The sequence below is a fragment of the Tursiops truncatus genome, chromosome 3 (assembly GCF_011762595.2).
Source record: "Tursiops truncatus isolate mTurTru1 chromosome 3, mTurTru1.mat.Y, whole genome shotgun sequence".
NCBI classification, from domain to species: domain Eukaryota; kingdom Metazoa; phylum Chordata; class Mammalia; order Artiodactyla; family Delphinidae; genus Tursiops; species Tursiops truncatus.
Window position 1 is genome coordinate 160,963,777 of NC_047036.1, and position 25,050 is coordinate 160,988,826.

The window sequence follows — 25,050 nt, forward strand, 5'->3', positions numbered from 1 at the left end:
CTCGCGGGCTTCGCTGTTCCACGACATGTGGGATCTTCCCAGACCAGGGCTCGAACCCGTGTCCCCAGCATTGGCAGGTGGATTCTTAACCACTGCACCACCAGGGAAGCCCCTCAATAGTCTATTGATTGAACTGCAAGCAGAGATAGTCAAATTCTATATCACACTGGGTGATTTTAGCATATATCACTCCATAATTGATACAACAAGGAGACAAAAAAAATCAGTAGGGCTTCCCTGGTGGCGCAGTTGTTGAGAGTCCGCCTGCTGATGCAGGGGACACGGGTTCGTGCCCTGGTCTGGGAAGATCCCACATGCTGTGGAGCGGCTGGGCCCGTGAGCCACGGCCGCTGAGCCTGCGCGTCCGGAGCCTGTGCTCTGCAACGGAAGAGGCCACAACAGTGAGAGGCCCGCACACCGAAAAAAAAAAAAAATCAGTAAAAATAAGATTTCAACGTGATTAACCAACTTGACCTAGAAAATGCACTCAATCGTCCACATTGATCTTTCAGCGTAAACAGTTCACCTACTAAGTTTAACCACAAGTGCATGAGAGCAAATCTCAATAAATTTCAAAGAATTAAAATTATACAGAGTATGTTCTTTAGTCACAATGCAATGATACTAAAAATCAATAACAAAAGAAGGAAAAGAGGTCCTCCATATAATTGGATACTAAAAAATGCACTTCTATATAACTCATGGATTAAATTAAAACTCTCAATTGACTTTATTCAAATCAATTTCTCTGCATAGATTGCAGCAGAAATGAGGAAAATGAGGATGACTCAAAAGGGAGAGATGAAACGAGAACTGGTTTATCTAAGTATAATGTGAAAGCAAATGAGTGTTCACTACAAGTTTACAAACACATGGCCTGCACATCTGATAATAATTTTTTCCTCCAGCTTTATTGAGATTAATTGACTTTGGATTACACATTTGATTTTACTAGTGCTTAATATAGACAAATTTCTGTACACATATATTAAACTATCTCATATATTCATATATTCCCATATATGAGATATATTCCCTATATCACTATTAAATATGTAATATTTTGCCAATTTATAGATGTCAACTGAACTCAGAGAGTTAAGTTAGCTGATAAATGACAGGTAGTGAAACACAGGATAGAAGGATTTTTTTTTTTTTTTGCTGCTGCTGCTGCTGCATTGCAGCCTGTGGGATCTTAGTTCCCCGACCAGGGATCGAATCCGTGTTCCCTGCAGTGGAAGCTCAGAGTCCTAACCACTGGACCTCCGGGGAATTCCCAGGATAGAAGGATTTAATACAAAGATATCTGATTTGAAAGCCCATGATTAATCACTTTGCTAGGAGAATTGAATTTTGGAAGAGTCGGGAATTCTGGCATACCCAGTATTTCATTCCCTTTGACTCTTTCTAGAAGCCCACACCCAAGACAGATGACAGAATCATGAAAAAGAAAATGTTCCAGAGATCAGTGTCCTCAAGTCTCCCTTTATGGCTCTGTTCCTCAGGCTGTAGATGGAGGGGTTCACCATAGGGGTGACCACAGTGTTCATCACTGAGGCCACTGCCCTCCTCCTGGGGGAGAGAGTAGCTGCAGAACTAAGGTAAACTCCAAAACAGGTCCTATAGAATAAGAAAACGACAGACAGGTGAGACCCAAAGGTGGAAAAAGCTTTATACTTCCCACCAATTGATGGGATCCTCAGGATGGACAAGACAATGCGAGTGTAAGAGAAAATTATCCCTGAGAGGGGACCGACACCTAACAGGCTAGTCGCTAGATGCATCAGGATGTCATTGATAAGAGTATCAGAACAGGCGAGTCTGAGGATCTGAGCAAGTTCATAGAAGAAGTGGGGGATTTTCAAGTCTGTGCAGGACAGATGCAACACCATCAGACTGTGGAGCAAGGTGTTCATAATGCTAATGAACAAGGAGCAAAGAATCATCAGACCACAGAGACGGGGGTTCATGATGATTGCATAATACAGAGGGTGGCAGATGGCCACGTAGCGGTCATAAGCCATGATGGTCAGGAGCAAATTATCCATACATATGAAAACCATGAAAAAATACACCTGAATGAGGCAGCCTGCATCGGTGATGACTTTGTTCCCTGTCTGGATGTTCACCAACATCTTGGGGACTATAGTGGAGGTGAAACAGATGTCAACAAAGGACAGGTGGGAGAGGAAGAAGTGCATGGGGGTGTGGAGGTGGGAGTCTGAGCTGATGGCCAGGATGATGAGCAGATTCCCCAGCACAGTGATCAGGTTCATGGACAGGAAGAGCCCAAAGAGAAGGGGCTGCAGTTCTGGATCCTCTGAGAGGCCCAGGAGGAGGAATTCTGAGACACCAGTCTGGTTTCCTGATTCCATGTTGTTGATGAGTCTACTGGAAAATAGAGACATGAATTACCATGAAACAGACACACAGACATCACTTGTTTGAGAGAAGTCATTTAAACAATTATTCCCTTCTGGCTGCTCTACTCATTTCTTCCTTCACCAAGTAATATTTTAATGACTTCTAAGTACCATACATTTTGTTCTAATACTAAAAATTAAAACATTTTATTAAAAATTAAAATATTTTATTTTTTTAAGAACTATCATGCCTGCATGGCATTTAAAAATCTATGATTAGGGCTTCCCTGGTGGTGCAGTGGTTAAGAATCACCTGCCAACGCAGGGGACATGGGTTCAAGCCCTGGTCCGTGAAGATCCCACATGCCCCGGAGTGACTAAGCCTGTGTGCCACAACTACTGAGCCTGTGCTCTAGAGCCTGAGAGCCACAACTAATGGGCCTGCAAGCCACAACTACTGAAGCCCGTGCACCTAGAGCCTGTGTTCTGCAACAAGAGAAGCCACTGCAATGAGAAGCCTGTGCACTGCAAGAAAGAGTAGCCCCCGCTCACTGCAAATAGAGAAATCCCATGCACAGCAGTGAAGACCCAACACAGCCAAAAATAAATAAATAAAATAAATTTATTAAATAAATAAATAAAATCTGTGATTAAATTCTCATCGTTTCTTCACATAGGGTCAAACCTGGTTGGATGACTGCACTTTCTCAGAGAATTTTAACTCTGTAGTTAACTTTATACTGAGTCTGCTCAGAATGGCAAATCTCAGGTATTGCTGGAAATTATAAGCTCAAATTCTTTACTGTCTCAATGTGAGAAATAATATCATTAATCCATTCCTTTAAATATTCTACTTTTTACAAATTGGATCAAACCACTCTATTGGAACCTGTCTATATAGAAAGGATTGTTTTGCTGCAATCTGTCATTTGCCATCAGCCTACAGTGAGGGACATTTATAAGAAAAGGTTAAATGATTCTACATCTTGTCTATTGTGGAAGTGTCATACCTGTAGGGGAAATTCCTCCTGTCTGGCCCTTAAAACAAGAATAGCTAATGCTTTTTCTGAAAAACTGATTTAGGGAGTTCCCTGGCAGTCCAGTAGTTAGGACTCGGAGCTTTCACTGCCGTGGCCCCAGGTTCAGTCCCTGGTCAGGGAACTGAGATCCTGCAAGTCTAGAAACTCAGAAAGAGTCATTTTATAGCATATTTCAACTAGTTGTTCCTTGGTAGCTACCTTTTTGGACATGTCTATATGGCAATGGCTTTGTAATTATCCCCTACCCTCCAAGTACTCTTTCTTTTAAAAATTTATTTATTTATTTTTGACTGCGTTGGGTCTTCGTTTCTGCTTGCAGGCTTTCTCTAGCTGCGGCGAGTGGCGGCTACTCTTGCGAGCTTCTCATTGCAGTGACTTCTCATTGCGGAGCACGGGCTCTAGGCGCACGGGCTTCAGTAGTTGTGGCACGTGGGCTCAGTAGTTGTGGCTCGTGAGCTCTAGAGCTCAGTCTCAGTAGTTGTGGTGCATGGGCTTAGTTGCTCCGTGGCGTGTGGTAACTTTCTGGACCAGGGCTCGAACTCGTGTTACCTGCATTGGCAGGCGGATTCTTAACCACTGCGCCACCAGGGAAGCCCCTCCAAGTACTCTTGAATGCATTTAACCCTGTGCATTTTTGCAGAGCAATCTTCTTCCCAAGCGTGCCAGGGAAGGTCCAGCACATCCTTCTGGAACACTTCAATGGCATTCTACCCAATAAACCCCCAAGTCTTCACTTTGGCATTCAAGTTCTTCCAACATCTGGGCCCTGTAATAATTACACATGGGGCAAGGTACTCTCAGCAATGAACTTACCTTGTAAAACTGACACTCCATGTGGTTTCATTGAGAAAGCTTCAAGAGTGAATAATTCTAGGAGCTGGTGTGCAAATACCAGCAGGACACATAACTGATGAAGATGTGTCATTTCCTGCTCTAATCAAAAGCAAATTATTCATCTCAGAATACGAGCTTTGGAAGGACACATATTTGTAACAGAAGTGAAGGGAGGATGGAATGCATAGAGTCTTGAGAGAGCAAAGGAAACAAGTGAGCATTTTTAAGCTCTGCCTTCACACTGGCTGGCATGTGGGAGGGAACTCATGAACTAGCCAATGCTAACATCCAGACCCCTTGACAGGATCAGAACCCAGGCAATGGTTTATGAAGCAAAGGAGGAAGGTCAGGTGTCTAGTCACAAAGGAAAAGAAGTTGAACAAAGTTCAAAGGACATTTGTGTCCTTCAAATTAATAAGACATATGCATTAGATAGGAAACGTTCTGAGTACTAGGGACATAGGGAATACTCCAGAAATATTGGCTCTCATTGCCATTATTGTTTTTTATTAATAACAGAATAGTTATTGTTATATTAGTCTTTATGGAAGAGAAAATATTGAGCTTACTTAAGGATGCTCCTCTTCCGCTTAATTTTCTGATGCACAGACTGATCTGTTTAACTGTCACAATTCCAGAAACATGAATGAAATTTCAATATTTGGAAAGTTTAAAAAGGCAAGAAAGAGATTTTGTAATTTTTCTGTTTTTCTTTTTCGTTCTTTTTTTTTTTTTAGCTTATAAACAATAGGAGTTTATTTCTCATAATTCTGGAGGCTGGAATGAAAGTCTGAGATCAGGGTGCCAGCATGTTGAGTGATGGAGAGAGGTTCGGCCTGGAGGCTAGAGACTTCTTACATCCTTACCTGGCAGAAGGGGTGAGGGATCTCTTTTATAAGACACTAATCCCATTCATGAGGGCTCTACCTTCATGACTTAAGCACCTCCCAAAGGCCCCACTTCATAATACCATCATATGTGGGGGTTAGGATTTCCGCACATATATTCTGGGGGTACACAAACTTTTAGACCATAACACATATATTGGCATATTCCTTTTTATATTTTTTCAGTGTATTTAGGTTTCCTTTCTGTTATTGATTATTTATGTTTTTTAATTTAATTTAATTTTTTATTGAAGTATAGTTGATTTACAATGTTGTGCCAATGTCTGCTGAACAGCAAAGTCACTGTTATATATAATATATATAATATATATGTTATATATTATATATATAATATATATATATACTCTTTTTCATATTCTTTTCCATTATGGTTTATCATAGGATATTGAATATAGTTCTCTGTGCTATACAGTAGGACCTTGTTGTTTTCTGTTTTTCTTAAAGAAAATGTTGAAGACCTTCTCAAAAAATTAAAAATAGAATTACCATATGATCCAGCAATTCCACTTCTGGGTCTGCATCCAAAAGATCTGATAGTAGGATCTCCAAGAGCTATTTATACACCCATGTTCTTAGCAGCATTATTTACAATAACTGAAAGGTGGAAGCAGCCCATGTCTCCAGTGACAGATGAATGAATAAGCAAAATGTGGAATATACATACAGTGGAATATTAAATGTTATTCAGCCTTAAAAAGGAAGGGCATTCTGACACATGCTACAACATGGATGAACCTTGAGGACATAATGCTAAGTGAAAAAAACCAGTCACAAAAAGAAAAATGCGGTAAGAGTCCACTTATATGAAGTACTTAGAGTAGTCAAATTCATACAGAGAGTAGAAGGCAGAAGGGTGGTTGCCAGGGGCTGGGGGGATGGCAGAATGGGGAGGGGTAGCGTTTCATGAGGACAGAGTTTCAGTTTTGCAACATGAAAACTGTTCTGGGGATGGATGGTGGTGATGGTTGCACAACAATGGGATTGAACTTAATGCTACTGAACTGCATACTTAAAATAGCTTAAAGGGTACATTTTATTTGATATATTTTGTCATGGTTAAAAAAGTAAATGAATTAATAAAAAATCCCGAAGGAACTCTTTCTGGTTTGCTTTACTCATGCTCCGGCCCACTGTGCTGCGAGAAATCAGTTGCCCCTCATTTCTCGAACTTCATAGATGTTCTTAGGGAACAAAACCCCACCCTCGCTTCTGTTTTATGCTTCTCCCTCAGCCAGAGAATCCTGCAGATCAGGGAATACTTAACACCATTCATGGAGACTCAGATCTTACCTCCTCCTGTTCTTGGTAGGATCACATCCAAGTCCGGCTTAGAAGTAACTGGGTGAGTGCTGTCTCCTGGAAGAATCCACGGCAGGAGACAGACTTAGATCCTTACCAACTCTGTCCCCTCAGTCTACTTCAGGATCTTTGGACCGTTCCAAAGAGGCAAGAAAGGACTGACTAGGCGGTTCTCCAAGTGTCTACCAATTGTTCTTAGGAATGAGGGGGAAGGAGCCATCCATAATGAGTCCCCAGGGATCAGAAGCTAAAAGGATAATGAGAATTACAGAGCTTTCAACACCCAGCCTCCATGCTCCACCTACCAGGGGACAAAATAAGGACACTGATAAGTTGGTTATTCTCAAGGAAGATAGTACTTACGATGGCACTAGGGTTTTTAAACTTTAGTGTGCATCAGAATCACCCAAAGTGTTTGTTAAACAGATCTCTGGGTCCTACCCTAGAGTTTCTGATTGACTAGGTCTGGGGTGGAGTCCAAGAATTTGCATTTCTAACAAGTCCCCAGGTGCTGTTGATGCTGATACTGCTGGTCAGGGGGTCACACTTCAAGAATTACTGCTGTAGAAATTCCTAAAGCGTGGTGTGGAATCAGCCACATCTGGATTCAAATTCTGTATAAAGCCAAGGAGGAAAATCCTTGAACATGTTTGAGCTTTTGTTTCCCATCTGGATAATGGGAGTGAGAATGTAGGAGTACCCTACATTTCAGGAGTACATGTGAAAAGGAAAAAAATAAAGCCCACAGCAGAGTATGCATTTATTGGGGCTCAGACCAGGCCACCCCCAAATATGCCAAAGTGTCATAATGATTATTTTGAATTAAAGTTACTTTAGGGACTTCCCTGGTGGTCCAGTGGTTAAGAGTCTACGCTCCCAATGCAGGGGGCCTGGGTTCAATCCCTGGTCAGGGAACTAAGATCCTGCAAGCCACACAGCTCAGCCAAAAAAAAAAAAAACTTCACAAAAATGTCCAATGCAAGAGGGACACTTTGACCCTCCCCTCTGTCTCCTTGAAAGCAGAAAATAAATCTCCCCTGTGAAAAGGTACCCTCCCTGTACCAGGAGGATGGAAAAATCCTTATCACCAGAGATAGGGAGCCCAGGGCCAAGAAGGCTATATAAACAGATCTTGTTACTTCTTCATTAATTAGCCATCCAAGCCTATTTTTCTTTGTATGGTCAACTCCTCACAAATTTATTGTTCTTTTGTCTAAAAAGTATAAAAGCTGCCTGCCTTGGTCACTTCTTAGATCCTATTTCTATGAGACTTCTGTATGTATGACTTAATTTTTGTTTCTCCTTTTAATCCGTCTTGTGTCAATTTAATTATTAGATCGCCCAGAAGAACTCAAAAAGGAGGAGGGGATATTTCCCCTCCCCAACACGTTCATTGTTCATATCCTTATTATTTTTAAATTTTATTGGAGTATAGTTGATTTACAATGTTGTTTTAGTTTCAGGTGTACAGCAAAATGATTCAATTATACATATACGTATATTCATTCTTTTTCAGATTCTTTACCCATATAGGTTATTACCTCATATTGAGTAGAGTTCCCTGTGCCATACAGTAGGTCCTTGTTGTTTACCTATTTTATATATAGTACTGTGTGTATGTTAATCTCAAGCTCCTAATTTATCCCTCCCCACCACGTTTCCCCTTTGGTAACCATAGGTTTGTTTTTGAAATCTGTGAGTCTGTTTCTGTTTTGTAAATAAATTTATTTATATCATTTTTTTAAAAAATAGATTCCACATATGAGTCATATCATATGGTATTTATCTTTCTCTGTCTGACTTACTTGACTTATTATGATAATCTCTAGGTCCATCCCTGTTGCTGCAATTATTCATATTATTTATATTACGATTACCAGGACTTGAGGAGATCGCGACCTGATTCCTCCCTTTGAGCAGCGTGTGTTGGAGGGTTTAGGGTGGAAAGGACAGGAATGTAAAGGAGGAAGAGGAAGAGGCAGAAGAGAGAGAACATCCAGGGACAACACTTATGAGTTGTGAAGAAGGAGGACCATCTTGAAAATTCCATGAGGATCCTTAATCACAGCAAGGAGCAAGTTGTCTGGGGAGACTGACCCCCTTTCCTTGAATCTCAGTGTCTTCCTTAAAGGGTTGGATCCAAAACCAGCAGTGTGAGGATTCAACAGCACAGTTCTCCTCCTTCCCTTCCCGGGACATAAAGGGATGCATTGGAGCAGCCTGGAATTCTCAGAAAATTTTGAGAAGTATTGATTCCTTTGAGTAGTGAATTGGCCCATGCAATTTTAAGGTGAGAGAAAGGGGTCAGGAGAGCCACAAGCAATTGCAAATCTAGTGCCAGGGGACTTGGAAATAGGCCAGAAAAATCGGGAGGGCAGTTAGACAGTGATTCTCACTCTTGACCAGGTGTCAGAGTCACCTAAAGGGTTTCTTAAAACACAGGTTGCTGGGCACCACCCCAGAGTTTCAGCATGTCTAGATGAAGTCTGAGAAATTGCATTTCAGAGAACTCCCCAGGTAATGCTGATATGACTGGTAGAACCTGCTGCATAATTTTTTGGGTCCCAGTGCAAAATGAAAATGTGGGACCCCATGTTGAAAAAATGTCAAGACAGTGATAGCAGAGCATTCAACCAAGAGTGGGGTCCTCTGTGGCTCTCCTGGTTGCACACCCATGAACCCAGCCCTGGCTGCTGGTCTAGGGACACATTGTGAGAACAATTGGTTTAGACTTCCTACTTAATTAACCTAGGACTACCTCCAAATAGGAAAAATAATGATAACAATAATAATGTTGCCCCCTTTCCTCTAGAACTTACAAGGATTTCTGTGTCTCCAGGATGGCCCCACAGGAGACCACAGGGGCTGAGTTTCTCCCCAGGATGTAGATGTTGAAGATAAACGGATGCTTGAGAATTTCAAGGAGACAGTCATGTGTGCCGTTTCTGGACAATACACATTCTCTAAGAAGCAACAAGGTAGCAAAGCTTTCTGGTTGGTTGGTGTGAGATTGTGTTGATAGGGGACACTCAGTATATTTACAGTTTTTCTCTGGCCCTAGGGGCCTTGTCTCCAAAGCTCCTTATTAGCGAAAGTGTTCTATCTTCACTCCAATCCTGCAGCAGACGGAAGGAAACTACTGGCTTGCTAATCCCCTGAGCCGGGGTAAGCATGTGGCCTTTCCTCTCTCCTGCCTCTTGTACCAAAGCTCACAGTCTGGGATGATCAAGATGCCCAACAGGCTCAGCGGCCATGGCTCACGGACCCAGCCGCTCCGCGGCATGTGGGATCTTCCCGGACCGGGGCACGAACCCGTGTCCCCTGCATCGGCAGGCGGACTCTCAACCATGCGCCACCAGGGAAGCCCTGGCTCTTCTTTTCTTTTATTATTATTATTATTACTTTTGCGGTACGCGGGCCTCTCACCGCTGTGGCCTCTCCCGTTGCAGAGCACAGGCTCCGGACGCGCAGGCCCAGCGGCTCAGCCGCTCCGCGGCACGCGGGATCCTCCTGGACCGGGGCACGAACCCGTGTCCTGCATCGGCAGGCGGACTCTCAACCACTGCGCCACCAGGGAAGCCCCTGGCTCTTCTTTTAAACTCAGCAAAGTTTGTTTGTTTTTTGGTGCTGGTGATATTTTCTAATACATGTTAAAATACACAGTCTTTAAAATACTGTCTGCATCCCATTCTGGAAACACTAACGAGTGCATCTCTATAGCGTCTAGATTTTTTGCATCAGGAGCGCCTGCTCAGGTAGCCTCCTCTGACTCTCCCCCTCTGCCAGGGTTCTTAATTTGGGGCTCTAGTCATTGACGGCACTCACCTATGACTGTACTGAGATCCAAGACTCTGAAAATTATCTGATGAAAGGCCCTGTAAAATGCAGCTACAAGAGAACAGTTTTTGCTCACCATGGCTTAACACAGTGCCCGACCCAAATAGGAGCTGATAAAATATTACTATGCGAGCCAGGAAATCGTGGCAACCCATGAGTTAGGTGCCATTATTATACCCAGAATGGGAACCAACGATTAGAGGCAATGGTTTGCTGGGAAGTCAGGAAAAAGATCTGATTTGTAGCACTGGTCGATTTCTGAGGTGTAAATTCTCCCACCACAAATTCGAGCTCTCAGTCATTGAAGGCAGAGTTGGGAAGAGCTGTATGATCAGCTCTGCAGTGTGGACTTTCAGCGCACCACTGAGAGGGGTTCTCTCTTCTTCAACTCCCCAAGCTTTATTCATGCCTCAAGGCTTTTATATCAGCGTTTCCGGCATTTCTCTCCTTTGAAATGTCCTCTCCCAGATCTTCCTACAGTTGGCCTTTGTAATTCAGATTGTCAAATTAAAAAAAAAAAGAAAAATGCCACTTACTGCTTTGTGGGCGGGGCTGGGATGATAGTGGGGGTGAAGGTGAGCGGGGGCTGGGGGTAAAGTGCAGGATGGTGGAGGAGTGGGGAAGTGTCTTGAAACTTAACAAAGTGTTTTAAATAATTGCAACAACAGGAAAAGAGGAGGCAGGAAATGTTTGTTGTCAGGCACGTGGAGGAGGGGTGGGGATCTGGGACTGACGCAGAGCTAAAAAGTTATAGGGCAGGAAGTTCTCTCAAATAAACGGTCTCGCTCTCCTAAGTCAATCCAGCCTCGGTTATGTCAAGCAACGTTTTAATCAGCCTTGTCAAGGTCTCCGCTGGAACATCGGCTCCCCAACGAGTGCCTGTGTTCAACTACTACTAGTCATTCAGGTACCCCGTTACCATTTACTTTTCTTCTAGCATTTGCCATTTGCTTTTTCCTTTTTTCTTTCTTTCTTTTTTTTTTTTTTGGCGGTACGCGGGCCTCTCACTGCTGTGGCCTCTCCCGTTGCGGAGCACAGGCTCCGGACGCGCAGGCCCAGCGGCCATGGCTCACGGGCCCAGCCGCTCCGCGGCATGTGGGATCTTCCCGGACCGGGGCACGAACCCGTGTCCCCTGCATCGGCAGGCGGACTCTCAACCACTGCGCCACCAGGGAAGCCCTCTTTTTTGTTTTTAGTATTTATTTATTTGGCTGCGCCAGATCTTCGTTGCCACGTGCGGGATCTTCCTCGCGGCATGTGGGATCTAGTTTCCTGACCAGGGATGCAACCTGGGCTCCCTGCATTGGAAGCGCGGAGTCTTAGCCACTGGACCACCAGGGAAGTCCCGTCATTTGCTTTCTTCCTTATTTGATTTTTCTGTGTATATGTTGTGTTGTTTATTTTACATTCCTGGTATTTAGAATAGTGCATGGTATACAGTAAGTACTCAATAAACATCAATTCAATGAATGAATAATTACCCTGTAAAAATACGCAACAATTTAGACTTCCGTAGGCAGCGAACCACTCTATTGATACCACTGAATACAGTCGACCCTGGGGGTCGGTAGATCCGCGATTGGCTGAATCCGCAGATGCGGGACCCGCTGAATGGGAGGGCAGAATGTAATACTACAGCATGTTACATAAGGGACTTGAACATCTTTGGCTTTTGGTATGCGTGGGGCGGTGGTCCTGGAACCAATCCTCCGCAGATACTGAGGGACGACTGAACTTGTATCTTTACTTGTACAATTAAAAGGAACTAGTGTAAACAGCGTGTGTATTCTTTGGTTTAACAATAATCCTATATAAATCAGTAACACTGAGCCCGTTACTGTTTGGGCTAGATGACTGTGTAAATCTAGTCAGGGAGAATAGGGTGTGTCTTTTAAGCCTTTAGTCCTTTCAGTTGTCATAGTTATCATAGATAAAAGTCAGTGACCTTGTGCATTTCTCCAGACAGAAAGCTTGCTGTAGCTGAGAAGTATGTGGACATCAGCCTGGTCCAAGCTCTTACCTCGCTGACTGTGGATTTCTGTGTCTTTCGGTGAGTAACGAATAAGAGTTTGTGGCAGGGGCTCCCCACTGCCCTTCACGTTGTAAGATAATTTTTACCCTGCAGAACATTTTCTCTTGACTGTGGGCATCCGGGTGCATTTGAGATTGAGGTATCTTGTGAAATGAAATTTTTCAGTTATTTATGTTGGGTAAGCGTCGACTGAAAAAAGTGCACAACGTGCGAGTTGTGAGTTAGGTTTTATTTGGGGTAAAATGAGGACTGTAGCCTAGGAGACAGCCTCTCAGATAGCTCAGAGGAACTGGTCCCATAAAGGTAAGGGGGAGGTCAGTATACATGTGATTTGGGTGAAGGGGGACACGTGCAATGAAGCACACAGGTTGGCAGAGGGTTGCTACTAGTCATGAGGAACAGATGTCTCTGTCAATGATTTTAGTCCTTTTCTAGATATAAGAAGATGCAAGGAATTGGTCTCATAAAATCTTCACCTGAAGAATATCTAACTATCTGAAGACCTGTTCTGCCTGTTTTTCCCAGAGCACAGAGCGCTCATTCCCCAGCTCTGCCCCGAACTCCTTTCAGGGTGTATTGAAGGTCAGCCACTGCAGTGGCTAGTTACTTCATCCTTGTAGAGGCAGACTGCAGTCTTTCATCCACAAAGGCTTTGTTCACAGGGTGTCAGGATGGGCAATTTATTACCTTTTAATTATGAGTTCTACTATTAAGGTCAGCTTTGTTCTTTTGAAGCGAGCTCAGCTAACCTGACAACCCCCAACGCTTGAAAGTCAAGACATTCTTTAAAAAGTGATGCAAATTTCATTAAGGTACTACCTGAAATGAGAGTTCAATTGACTTTGTATGGAATGAGTTTTACCTCGTGCTGTGTTAATTAAATATTTGTTTTTCCCCAAACCATATAAAACATAATAAAAGCAAATTAGTCATCAACTTTTAAGTGCAAGTAATTTGGTTATAAAAGAGTATTCTCGTACAGAATTTGATGCTTCCTTTACTTAAATAGAATTCACATTATTTTAAAAGCTCACTAACAAGCTTCTTGGTTTTTTTGTTTTGTTTTGTTTTTTTGCGGTACGCGGGCCTCTTACTGTTGTGGCCTCTTCCGTTGTGGAGCAGTCTCCGGACGCGCAGACTCAGTAGCCATGGCTCACGGGCCCAGCCGCTCCGCGGCATGTGGGATCTTCCCGGACCGGGGCACGAGTCCGTGTCCCCTGCATCGGCAGGCGGACTCTCAACCACTGCGTCACCAGGGAAGCCCAAGCTTCTTGTTTTTATCACGTATTACATATATTTTAGTGATTATCATTTATTATTTATTTTAAAAAATTTATTATTTATTTATTATTATTATTTTGGCTGCGTTGGGTCTTCGTGGCAGTGTGCGGGCTTCTCATTGTGGTGGCTTCTCTTTTTGCAGAGCCGGGCTGTAAGTGCACAGGCTTCAGTAGTTGTGGCTCATGGGCTCTCTAGAGCACAGGCTCAGTAGTTGTGGCGCACGGGCTTAGTTGCTCTGCCGCACGTGGGATCTTCCTGGACCAGTGCTTGAACCTGTGTCCCCTGCATTGGCAGGCGGACTCTTAACCACTGCGCCACCAGGGAAGTCCCCTATTCTTATCATTTAGTGTGTGCACACTGAAAAATTCCCCGGGTGAGTTTTTGTCTCCTGTCAGTGGTCCACAAATATTTATTACATGCCTACATCGAGCCTGTTCCTGTTTGCTCAGGCCCACGGGTACAATGGCAAATAAAATTTATAAGGAGTAGGTCCCCTGGAGTTTACAGTCCAACCATCAAGCCTACTTGTAAATGATAGCTGGTTTTGAGTTATTTTATTTTTTAAATTATTGTTTGGCCCTGCCCATGGCATGTGGGATCGTAGTTCCCTGACCAGGGGTGGAATCCATGCCCCCTGCATTGGGAGCAGAGAGTGTTAACCATTGGACCACCAGAGAAATCCCTGAGTTATTTTAAATGAGAGCATGTCAATGGAGGACTCAGTCTAAGGGCTCATAAAGCCTCTTGGAGAAAAAAAATTTATTGAAGCCAAAATCCAGTCTTAGAAATGACTAGGATACAGACAGGCAGTGGGCTAGGCTGTGATGGGGCCAGGAATGGGGAGAACATTTTAGCAGGACTCTGCACATGTAAAATCCCTGAAGCAGCTAAAATCCCTGGATTGTACCAGGATGTGAGCAAGACAGGACATGGCTGAGAAAAGCAGCAAGAGAGGAGGAAAGTGAACTAGATTGCAAGAGTCTCAGCCACATGACTTGTAATCTGGAAAGCAAGTTCAGGGTTTAATTTAATTTAATGCTGGTTGGAAGCCATTGTGAGCCGGGGCATCAACAATTAGATTTGTGTTTAGCAGAGCTAGCTGCACCGTGAGGATGCTGGGTGAGGATGGAGTACAGAGGACAAGCTTGACTGGTGGAGAAAAGATGAAGGGTTAGTAGTAGGATTTAGGAATGAGTGATGGTCATCTAGACTCTTGGTGGCTACAAAGTAGAACAAAGTGATGATCTGGGGGGATAGATTGAAGGTGGAATCCATACTCATTCATTTCTGCACCCAGAATGCTGTACACTTTACGATGTGGCTAGTGATGTGCTAGTGACTGGGTATAGGGTTTTAATAAGAAAAGGCCATTCTCTTGGACGTTACAATCTAGTGGAAGAGAAAATATAAGTAAGCAAAGAACTAAATATATAATTACAAATTCTGAGGGCTACATAGGGAGACTCAGACAATAAGATTGGCTTTATATTAAATATGGGGCTCACAATAAAGGTGATTCTGAGGAAATGACATTTAAATGGACAGAAAAATGACAAAGGAAAAATTATCCATGTGTGGCAGGGAACGGGGAAGAATTTAGTAGTTGAGATTTTCTCTGGAGAGAGCACCATTGAAATGATTGGAGTTGGGTGGAGAGAGGGTGTGGCTTGCATTAGTCTCTGTCAGTTTCTGCTGTGGGGTAGGGTGAAGTCTACAAAGGAATAGTTTTAGGTTTCAGGTGATTGCTGCCTTTGGGGGATGGGGGAGGAAGTGTGCCCATATTTTAAAATTTCAATGGCTGTTGTGGGCTGAGGGGAGAGGAGTCAAGGATTCTGTGGGTTTTAGTTGAGTCCAGCCCACAGGAGGGGAGAAGTGCTTATCAAATAATTAATCTTCAGTTTTAATTAATTACAGCTGTGGGGTGGGGTAAAGGGTGTGATACCAGTGATGCCTTCTGCCTGCTCTGAAGACCTAGAGCATTAGTACTCCTTACTGAGAGTGCAGATGCTTGAAGTGAAAAGTTCTGGGGAAGAGATAAGTTCAGTCTGATAAGCTTCATCCAAGGTGCCTGCAAAACGTTTAGATGGCCATAGTTGAAAAGGCAGCAGGATACATGGGTCTTAAGCTCAGATTTGAGTTCTCAAACTGGAGATTTGGGTGTTATGAGCATAGAGATGGAATTTATTTATTTTTAATATTTATTTGGTTGCACCGGGTCTTAGTTGCGGCACCTGGGCTCCTTAGTGTGGCAGACGAACTCTTAGTTGTGGCATGCATGTGGGATCTAGTTCCCTGACCAGGGAATCTAACCCGGGCCCTCTGCATTGGGAGCGGAGTCTTCCGCTGCGCCACCAGGGAAGTCCCGAGATGGAATTTAATTTCAAGGGAATGCATAGATGTGGAATACACAGAATAAGGTGAGAGATAAGGGCCAGGACTGAGCCTTGAGGACAGTCAACAGTGGGAGAGGAGCTGGCCAATGATCCTGAAAGACAGTGGCCAGAGAAATAAGATGCTGTAAGGAACGGCACCAAAAACGGAGGAGAGCTTAAACAAGCTTTATTTGGGAACGCTCCCGGGCGAGGTTCACCGGTCCGAGAGAAAGGGGCCAGAGAAGTCGCGCCTGGGTGCGGGCGCGAACAAGATTTATAGGGGTGGACGCAGGGGAGACGCTTGCTGTGTGAAGCAACCCCCTTTTTTGGTAATCTTTTGGATGTTACGGCAATGTCGGATGTCGGTTGCATCAGCTTCAGAGCCGTTGGTTCCGCCCCTCGGGGAGCGGACGGTTGCATCAGCCTCAGAGCCGTTGGTCCCGCCCCTCGGGGAGCGGGCGGTTGCATCAGCCTCAGAGCCGTTGGTTCCGCCCCTCGGGGAGCGGGAAGACCAGGGCCGAGTGCAAAGTCGTGGGCGGATGCCGTTCGTGTGTCCGGCTGCATTAACCACCCTGGCGGGGGATCCGTCTGACTCCCTGGGCCCTTCCCTGGACCTGCTGGCCTTACGGATGCCAACCGGGAGATTATGGTAACAAAAGCCCAGAACAGAGGCTGATTTACAGAAGAAAATAGTGATAGAATTTTTCTGATGAACGAACTAAGTCAAAGACAGGATGGCATTCACTGGATTAATCCTCTTAAATCCTTGGCAGTCTTGGCAGAGCAGTGTCAGGGAGGTGGTGGTGAGACAGAAACCAGTTTGGAGTGTAATTAAGGGAGGTGAGGAAATGGGGAGAATGAGAGGGTAGACCAGTCTTTCCAGAAGCTGGATGGAGAAAAGGAAGAGGGACTGAGCAGTAACTGTAGGGCTAAGGGGGACCCAAAGGCATGAATTTGTTTCAAGATGGGAGATTTTGGGCTTCTCTGGTGGCGCAGTGGTTGAGAGTCCGCCTGCCGATGCAGGGGACACGGGTTCGTGCCCCGGTCCGGGAAGATCCCACATGCCGCGGAGCGGCTGGGCCCGTGAGCCATGGCCGTTGAGCCTGCGCGTCCGGAGCCTGTGCTCTGCAACGGGAGAGGCCACAGCAGTGAGAGACCCGTGTACTGCAAAAAAAAAAAAGGGGAGATTTTAAATTTTTTTCAGATGAACAAGAACATTTATTTACAAAGAAGAGATGCAAGGCAATATGTATTAGAAAATACAAGGCAATATTTAGAAGATGTAAAACTATGCAATCACTTATTTTAAGATAACTCTCAAACTTTAGAAAAATTACAAAGGAAAAAGGAAAAAAAAATTAGTAAGGAAAATACCTGTCTCCAAGCCCATGCACTTTCTCTTCATTTTTTTTTAACATTCCTTTTTTTTTTTTAATCTTTTGCATTAGGGTTTATCATAGGATATTGAATACAGTTCTCTGTGCTATACAGTAGGACTTTGTTGTAAGATGGGACATCTTTGATTATGTTTCAATGTTAGAAGTATGAGTACAGTGGAGTAGAAGTTGATGGTGATGGAAAAGAGCAAAGGAATAATTAATAAAGCAGGCTTTCTGAGAAGGTAGGAAGGGATTAGACCAGTGGTTCTTAAAGGGGAAATTTTGCCCTCTGGGGGGCATTTGGCAATATCCCTTTCACAACTAGAGGGGATACTACTGGATAGAGTCCACGGATGCTACTAAGCATCCTACAGTGATAGGATGGTACCCCCATAACAAAGAAGTATCCAGCTCAAAATGTGCCAAAGGTGGGAAACATGACGTAGCAAAGTAGCAGATATTGACGTTAGATAAGAAGGCAGACATATCTTGTTTGCAAAGTGAAAGAAACCATGATGCTGTGGAACTACTTTTGTACTAGTGGCAAGAAAATGAGGAATCCTTCTTTCATTGTTAAGAGTTTCTCTGCAAAGTAAGATGTAAGATCATTTGTTATTGAAGAGATAAGGTTGAGACCATATGAGATTCAAAATCTTGGAGGAATTGTGGAAAGGTCTTTGGATAACTAGGAGTTTAAATTGCCTGTTGGGTTTTTCCTTTAGTGTTGAAGCCTCATTTAGAGTATGTGGACTGAAATTTTTGGTGCTTCCCGTATAACTTATTGGATAGGAATTACCCAGGCAGGATAGACAGGTGGTTGGAATTATCTAAGACAGGTGTTATGATTCCTCAGAGAGGAATTTGAGGTTTTAGAAAATATATTATTGAAGGGATGGGCCATGGCATTTCATATGTAGTGCCAAGGAAATGAGGATTATAAATAGCAATATGGTGGAAGTATGGATGGCTTGGAAGCTTCTATGAGGTAGGAAAGCAGATGCAATACAGGCAAAAAAGTGAACAAGATGGAAGTATACCTACTGTGTTCAGAAAGTGGAATGTCTGACTTTTTGCCTTCGTAGAGAGCAAGGTGATGATAAATTTAAGGTGTTTGGTTGAGATGTGGAAGCCATGGGCGTTTGCTAGTTTATGCCCAAGAACATGGAATCATCTTCAATCCGAGCAGGGATGGGAGTTAAAATGAAGAATGGGAGTCAGGTGACAGTGACTTTAATGGGTCAGGTCTATATGTTGGTGCTAATTCAGGGGAGAAGCCAGTGAGGTGCCTCAGTGGAGATGGAATTTTTGATAAGTCGTGGGTAATGTGGTTTCATAATGTGGAGAATGTACATTAGGAATGGAGAAGGTCAAGAATACCCACTATATTGCTTTGAGGTTGTACATGGCGTGCAAAACAATGACCCAGGATCACAGACAGCTTGAATCTGAAAGGAACACATATTGGATGCATGGTGATGTAACTGTCCTAAGTGCAAAGGAGAAACAGAAAGCTTGTGAATTCTCTTGTTAGTATTTCTTTATTTCAGAGCCCTGCCTGGAGTGGATCATAGAAGCGGTAAGAGGAGCATCCTTGTTCTCCTGGTTGCTGTCTGATCATATTTACTACTTACGGACTTGCAGAATGGCAGCCCCACATCTGTCCACTATATGTGGTGAGTTCCTAGGGTAGATTCACTTTACCAGGATTAAGTGGGCACAGGATAAGGGAGTTGAGTAGCCACAGGGGACTGGGAAGAAGGGGCTGAAATGAAAGGAGGTGGGTATGGAGCTCTGTGAACGCTTGGTGCCCCAGAATTTGCTGATGTCGGATTCAGTGCCCTTTGGGATTCTAGAGGAAGGGCGTATGTGCGTGGTGGGGAGAGGGAAGAAAATTTCGGGGTGGCATCTCCTTATCCCATCCATTTGTTTTATAAAGCTGGGAAGGGTAACAACTCAACCTTTCTGACTTTCAACTTCCCTTGCTAGGAAAGTTGAGACTATGTATGTGCCTAGAAACTCATGTCACCCTCTCCTCTAGCTCTGCCTGTCCTAGACCCTTCCTGTGCCCATGAGAGGATCACAGAGATGGAAGATTTGCACTCTGGGTTACAAGTGAGTCATAATTTTTTTTCTTTCTCCTAAAATACATTCCTGTCCCCTGGGGTGAATGCATCTCCTTCCAGTACTCTGGAACCTCATAACCCCTCCTGCATTTTGAAACTTCTGATGGTGGTTAAGGGACTTCCAAAAAAAAATTCTTCTACTACCTTACTACTTACAGTTTTTTTTCAGGCATCTCTCCTGCTTAGTGCTGTTAGTAAAAGAAGTAAAAAGTAAAAGAAGGATATAAGACTGTCTTAGCCTCAAAAATGTATGGCCACTCTGTGGGAAATAATTTTTTCATTTAGGAAGTATTTCTCTCATTCTTGCAACGTGTTCAGGTCTCTGATTAACCCTGCAGATAGAAGAGAGTACGATTATGAAAGCTTTCAGGCTAGGAGTGGAGAGATACATTTCATCATGTGTTAGAGAGGCCTTAAATTCTTGAGGCTGGTTGAAATTCCTTAAGGCGTGAGCAGGAATAGAGAAGGAAAGATTCTGAGAACCGAATCCTGGGTTAAATGAAGAGCCCTCATCAGAATCTTGAATTTACTGTGAAACAGGTGTTTCATTTCCAGTGCTGTGGTGCATGATCCTCTCCCCAGCAACATTGGTGGGGTTGGTGGCTGGTTGAGACAGGATGTGTTGTCATTTTAGAACTCAATAACCTTTGAGGATGTGGCCGTGGACTTCACCCAGGAGGAGTGGGCATTGCTGAATTCATCTCAGAGAAAACTGCACAGAGATGTGATGCTAGAGAACTATAGAAACTTGGTTTCACTGGGTAAGACTAACAGAATCCCTTGATTTATTTACTGAATTTGAGCATGGATTTCTTGGGTGAGTAAGACCCAATCGACTTGTGATACAGACTATAGGAGTTTTTTTTTGTAGGCTTTTACTTTTAAGAAAAATTGCCATATTGAGACCTAATTCACATACCATAATTTACTCATTTGAAGTGTACAATACAATGGTTTTTTTTCCTAGTACATTCATATAGCTGTGCAACCGTCACCACTGTCTAATTCCATAACATTTTTGTTGCTCCACCTACAGGGTGTTTGATTCCTCCCTGCGTGCAGCCCCTGGCAACAACTAATCTACTTTCCTTTTCTACAGGTTTCCCTATTCAGCATTTCATATTAATGGAATCATACCAAATGTGGTCTTTTGTGACTTATTTTTTCACTTAGTGTAATGTTTTCAAGGTTCATCCTTGTTGTAGCATATGTCAGTACTTCTGTCCTATTCATTGCTGAATAATATTCTCTTGCATAGATATACAACATTTTGTTTATCCATTCATCAGTTGATGGACATTTGGCTTTTGACACTTGCTGTTACGAACAGTGCTGCTACAAACACTCACATACAAGTTTTTGTGTGGACATATGTTGTCCTTTATCTTGGATATATGCCTAAGAGTAAAATTGTTGGGTCATTTGGTAACTTTATACTTAACATTTTGAGGAGCTGCCAAACTGTTTTCCAAACTGGCTGTATCATTTTACATTCCCTTTAGCAACGTATGCAGGTTCCAAATTCTCCACATTCTTACCAACACTTATTTCCCGTCTTTTTTTTTTTTGCGGTACACGGGTCTCTCACTGTTGTGGCCTCCCGTTGCGGAGCACAGGCTCTGGACGCGCAGGCTCCGGACGCGCGGGCTCCGGACATGCAGGCTTGGCGGCCATGGCTCACGGGCCCAGCCGCTCTGCAGCATGTAGGATCTTCCCGGACCGGGGCACGAACCCGTGTCCCCTGCATTGGCAGGCGGACTCTCAACCACTGCGCCACCAGGGAAGCCCGGGATGGGAATATTCTTAAATTAAAATGTCACAGATCCTGTTCACTTACCAAGGTTCAGTAATTTCTCTTGGAAAGACAATTTTCCATTTATGGAAAGTTGATCTCTGAAATGCTTTACTTTTGCTTTCTCTGTTAGAATTTTGTCATTTTGCTGCTTATAAAGTCACAACTGCCTGTCTTCAGAACCTCAAAGAACAAGTTGTTGTCACAGTTTGATGGTAGTTTTTGTTGTATACTGCATGGTCCTCTCTTATGTACCTTTCCCCATAATAGGACATCAACTCAGCAAGCCTCCTCTCATCACCCAGATGGAGCAGGAAGATGAAATGGACATAGTAGAGAGAAGAATTCACCAAGACACCTGTTCGGGTGAGCACCAGGCATATATGAATGTCTTGCCTACAAGATCAGTTCCCTGTGCTAAACATCCCACCATTTTATACTCTAGGAACTTGAGGTTATGTTTCCCATTTGTTTCAGATTGGGTTGGGGCATTACCTGCTTTTTGTCAGCATATTGTCACCATGTCTTTTCCAAAACTTTTTCCCACTTTGTTCAGATGAGCTGATTCTCCTTAAAACCAAACAACAACAGCAAAAACAAGGTATTTTGGAGAAATATACGCTCAATGGCAAGAAGGTAAGAGTCACATGGGATAATTTCTTGTCCTCACATTAGAAGTCCAGAATTCTATAAGATAGAAAAGGACTAGAGGGTAATATGAGTGATATCACACTCATTTCACCAATAGAAAGCAGAAGATTCTCTAAGTATTCATTTGAAGGAAACTCATAACTTATTTCCAAAAATGGTTACAGAGAATCCCCAAGGTAAATAATTGCATAATGGGATTAGTTGTTAAATGTTTAAGATACTCACTCTAAGGCAATTTTATCTTAAATCTGTTGAAGAGACTCCAGTGAAGCCATCTGGTAGAGCAATCAGCTTATTCAAGCTGATAAACTCAGTCAGAAACTGCATATTTACTAAGAAAATGTGAAACTCTCATGCTAATAAAGTGCTCATGAGATGTATCAGAATTTATGTCAGGGGAGATTCTCAGTCATGAACATGATAAATCCTGTGATTGTAACTCATATTTTAATCAATAGGAACAAAGTCTTGGAGGCAATCCCATTCAATGCAGTGAAATTGTTGAAGCCTTGACTGTGAAATTTAACATTACTCAGAATAAAATTTACCCTAGCAAGAAAGCCCATCGATACCTTGACTCTGCAAAAGCCCTTAGAGATTCTTCACGTCTTAAGCCATCTGAGGGAATTCTTCCTCGGGAAAAATCTTATGAATGTAAAAAGGACGAGAATGCCTTCCTCAGGAGTTCTAACTTAGCTGGGCACAAGAGACAACATACAGAAGAGACATCCCATGAACGCAGTGACTTGGGGAAAGTCGTAAATTCAATCTCACACCTTAAGAAGGATGAAAAAACTCACTCTAGAGAGAAACCTTTTGAGTGTAATGAGTGTGGTAAAGTATTACAGAGCCATTCATCCATTAAGTTGCACATGAGAATCCACACTGGAGAAAAACCGTATAAGTGTGATCAGTGTGGGAAAGCCTACAGCTCAAGCTCTTACCTTACGCGTCACAAGAGAATTCATACCGGGGAGAAGCCCTATGAGTGCCGTGACTGTGGAAAAACCTTCCGAGATAGCTCACTTCTCAGACAACATTCAGGGACTCATTCAGAAGAAAAACCCTACAAATGTGATCAATGCACCAAAACCTTCAGTAGAAGCTATAGGCTTGCCATACACCAGATAACACATACTGGAGAGAAACCCTATACGTGCAATGACTGTGGGAAAACTTTCAGTATTCTCCCATATTTTAAAAGACATGAGAGAATCCACACTGGAGAGAAATCCGTTGAATGTAGCCATTGTGGTAAAGCCCTGAGTAGTCAGTCATCTCTTAAGGTACACCTGCGGATACACACTGGAGAGAAACCTTTCAAGTGTGATCAATGTGGGAAAGCTTTTAGGCTGAGCTCCAACCTTATCACGCACAAGAAAATTCATACTGGAGAGAAACCCTGTAAGTGCAATGACTGTGGGAAGGCTTTCAGGGATCGTTCATGTCTTAAAGAACATGTGAGAATTCACACTGGAGAAAAACCCTTTACATGTAATCAATGTGGAAAAGACTTCAGAGTGAAATCTTTCCTTATTTTGCACAAGAAAATTCACATGAAAATGAAACATGAATGTAAGGAATGTGGGAAAACCTTCCATGGTCTCTTATCTTATGGGAGGCATATGAAAATCCATACCAGGGACAAGAAACCTTTTAAGTGCAGTGAGTGTGGAAAAGCTTTTAGCAGGCATGTGTCCCTTACAGTACACATGAGAATTCACACTGGAGAGAAACCCTACGAGTGTAATCATTGCGGAAAATCCTTTAGTGTAAAGTGTAATCTCAATGTGCACAAAAGAATACATACTAAAGAAAAACCCTACAAATGCAATGTCTGTGGGCAAGGTTTCAGTAAATCCTTTCCTCTTCGGCGTCATGAGAGAACTCATGCTCGATAAATCCCCTTTTAATGATATCCATGTAAAGTAGCTTTCAGTGAACTCTCAATCTTTAAGGCATACAACCAAACGCTAAGTGAAAAGAACTGGTTGTGAAGAATGTGAGAAAGCCTCTAAGTAATGCATATATGGAAGAAACCAAAGTTATGCAATGACTGTGAGAAATCCTTTATTCATTCATTATCCCTTAGAAGATATGTGATAACGCTGAAGGGAAAATGTTTTAAGATCTTCAAGACTTGTTACTTGGGCTTCCCTGGTGGCGCAGTGGTTGAGAGTCCGCCTGCCGATGCAGGGGACACAGGTTCGTGCCCCAGTCCGGGAAGATCCCACATGCCGCAGAGCAGCTGGGCCCGTGAGCCATGGCCACTGAGCCTGCGCGTCCGGAGCCTGTGCTCTGCAACGGGAGAGGCCACAACAGTGAGCGGGCCAAGTACTGCAAAAAAAAAAAAAAAAAAAAAAAGTTGTTACTTGAGAAAAATAAATACCTAATGTTTTAAGCCAACATGTTTTCCATGTGTTTGTTCCTTTGTTTTGTGTGTGTGGTGGTGGTAGGGAGGTTTTTTGTTTTTCTTTTTTCACTCCTAATTGACTAGTCACTAATCAACAGAGTCCACAGATGGTCAGTTTTTAAAAATAAAGTTTTATATATAGTAACAAAAGTGAAAAATTACTTGGTACAGGGATGTATGTTTAATAGAAGTTTACCTATTGGATAAAGCTCTTAGGTTGTGCTTACAAATCATCTGTGTACCTCTATATTTCATGTGTCCTAACCTACCATTGCCTGCACAAAGTCTGTAATGAACCTTCCCATGAAGATTGCAGATGGTGAAATTCTCCTTGGAATTCTGAACTTTTTCCAACACATTTTGTTTACATTTAACATGTAGAAGAATGTACAACTGCATGAATTTTTACAAGGTAGAACACTTCTATATTAACTGCTGTACGCTCTGGTTAAGATATAGAATATTAGGGCTTCCCTGGTGGCGCCGTGGTTGAGAGTCCGCCTGCTGATGCAGGGGACACGGGTTCGTGCCCCGGTCCAGGAAGATCCCACATGCCGCGGAGCGGCTGGGCCTGGCCGCTGAGCCTGCACATCCAGAGCCTGTGCTCCGCAACGGGAGAGGCCATGACAGTGAGAGGCCCGCGTACTGCAAAAAAAAAAAAAAAAAAAAGGAATAGAGTATTATAGGCACCTGAGAATCATTCTTTAATGCTCTTTCCATTACTAA

The 25,050-nt window shown here is 43.2% G+C and overlaps 2 protein-coding genes across 4 annotated transcripts; one reads left to right on the forward strand and one right to left on the reverse strand.

Moving 5' to 3' along the window:
• Positions 1 to 1,439: 1,439 nt before the first annotated feature.
• Positions 1,440 to 2,378, reverse strand: LOC101324245 (olfactory receptor 7A10-like). The gene has a single exon (XM_004322003.3). The coding sequence runs from the start codon at positions 2,373 to 2,375 to the stop codon at positions 1,440 to 1,442; it is 936 nt and encodes a 311-aa protein (XP_004322051.2). The 5' UTR covers positions 2,376 to 2,378.
• Positions 2,379 to 12,240: 9,862 nt separating this feature from the next.
• Positions 12,241 to 24,401, forward strand: LOC101320140 (uncharacterized). 3 transcript variants are annotated; one of them, XM_033854077.2, is made up of 7 exons: positions 12,241 to 12,331; positions 18,893 to 19,018; positions 19,384 to 19,457; positions 20,103 to 20,229; positions 21,531 to 21,626; positions 21,817 to 21,896; positions 22,370 to 24,401. In XM_033854077.2, exons 2-7 carry the CDS (start codon positions 18,988 to 18,990, stop codon positions 23,810 to 23,812), a joined length of 1,851 nt encoding a protein of 616 aa, XP_033709968.1. In that variant the 5' UTR covers positions 12,241 to 12,331; positions 18,893 to 18,987; the 3' UTR covers positions 23,813 to 24,401. The 3 variants fall into 3 exon arrangements, with proteins under 3 accessions (XP_033709968.1, XP_073659244.1, XP_019786293.2); XM_073803143.1 differs by lacking the exon at positions 12,241 to 12,331 and adding an exon at positions 16,506 to 16,615; XM_019930734.3 differs by lacking the exon at positions 12,241 to 12,331 and having other exon boundaries at positions 16,630 to 19,018.
• Positions 24,402 to 25,050: the final 649 nt, after the last annotated feature.

Bases quoted from the DNA above. Each gene is read 5' to 3' on its own strand.
- LOC101324245 (XM_004322003.3), bottom strand. From the start codon at position 2,375: ATGGAATCAGGAAACCAGACTGGTGTCTCAGAATTCCTCCTCCTGGGC.
- LOC101320140 (XM_033854077.2), top strand. From the start codon at position 18,988: ATGGCAGCCCCACATCTGTCCACTATATGTG. The intron at 19,458-20,102 runs GTGAGTCATAAT...TTGTCATTTTAG, and splicing joins ATTTGCACTCTGGGTTACAA to AACTCAATAACCTTTGAGGA. The intron at 20,230-21,530 runs GTAAGACTAACA...TCCCCATAATAG, and splicing joins TAGAAACTTGGTTTCACTGG to GACATCAACTCAGCAAGCCT.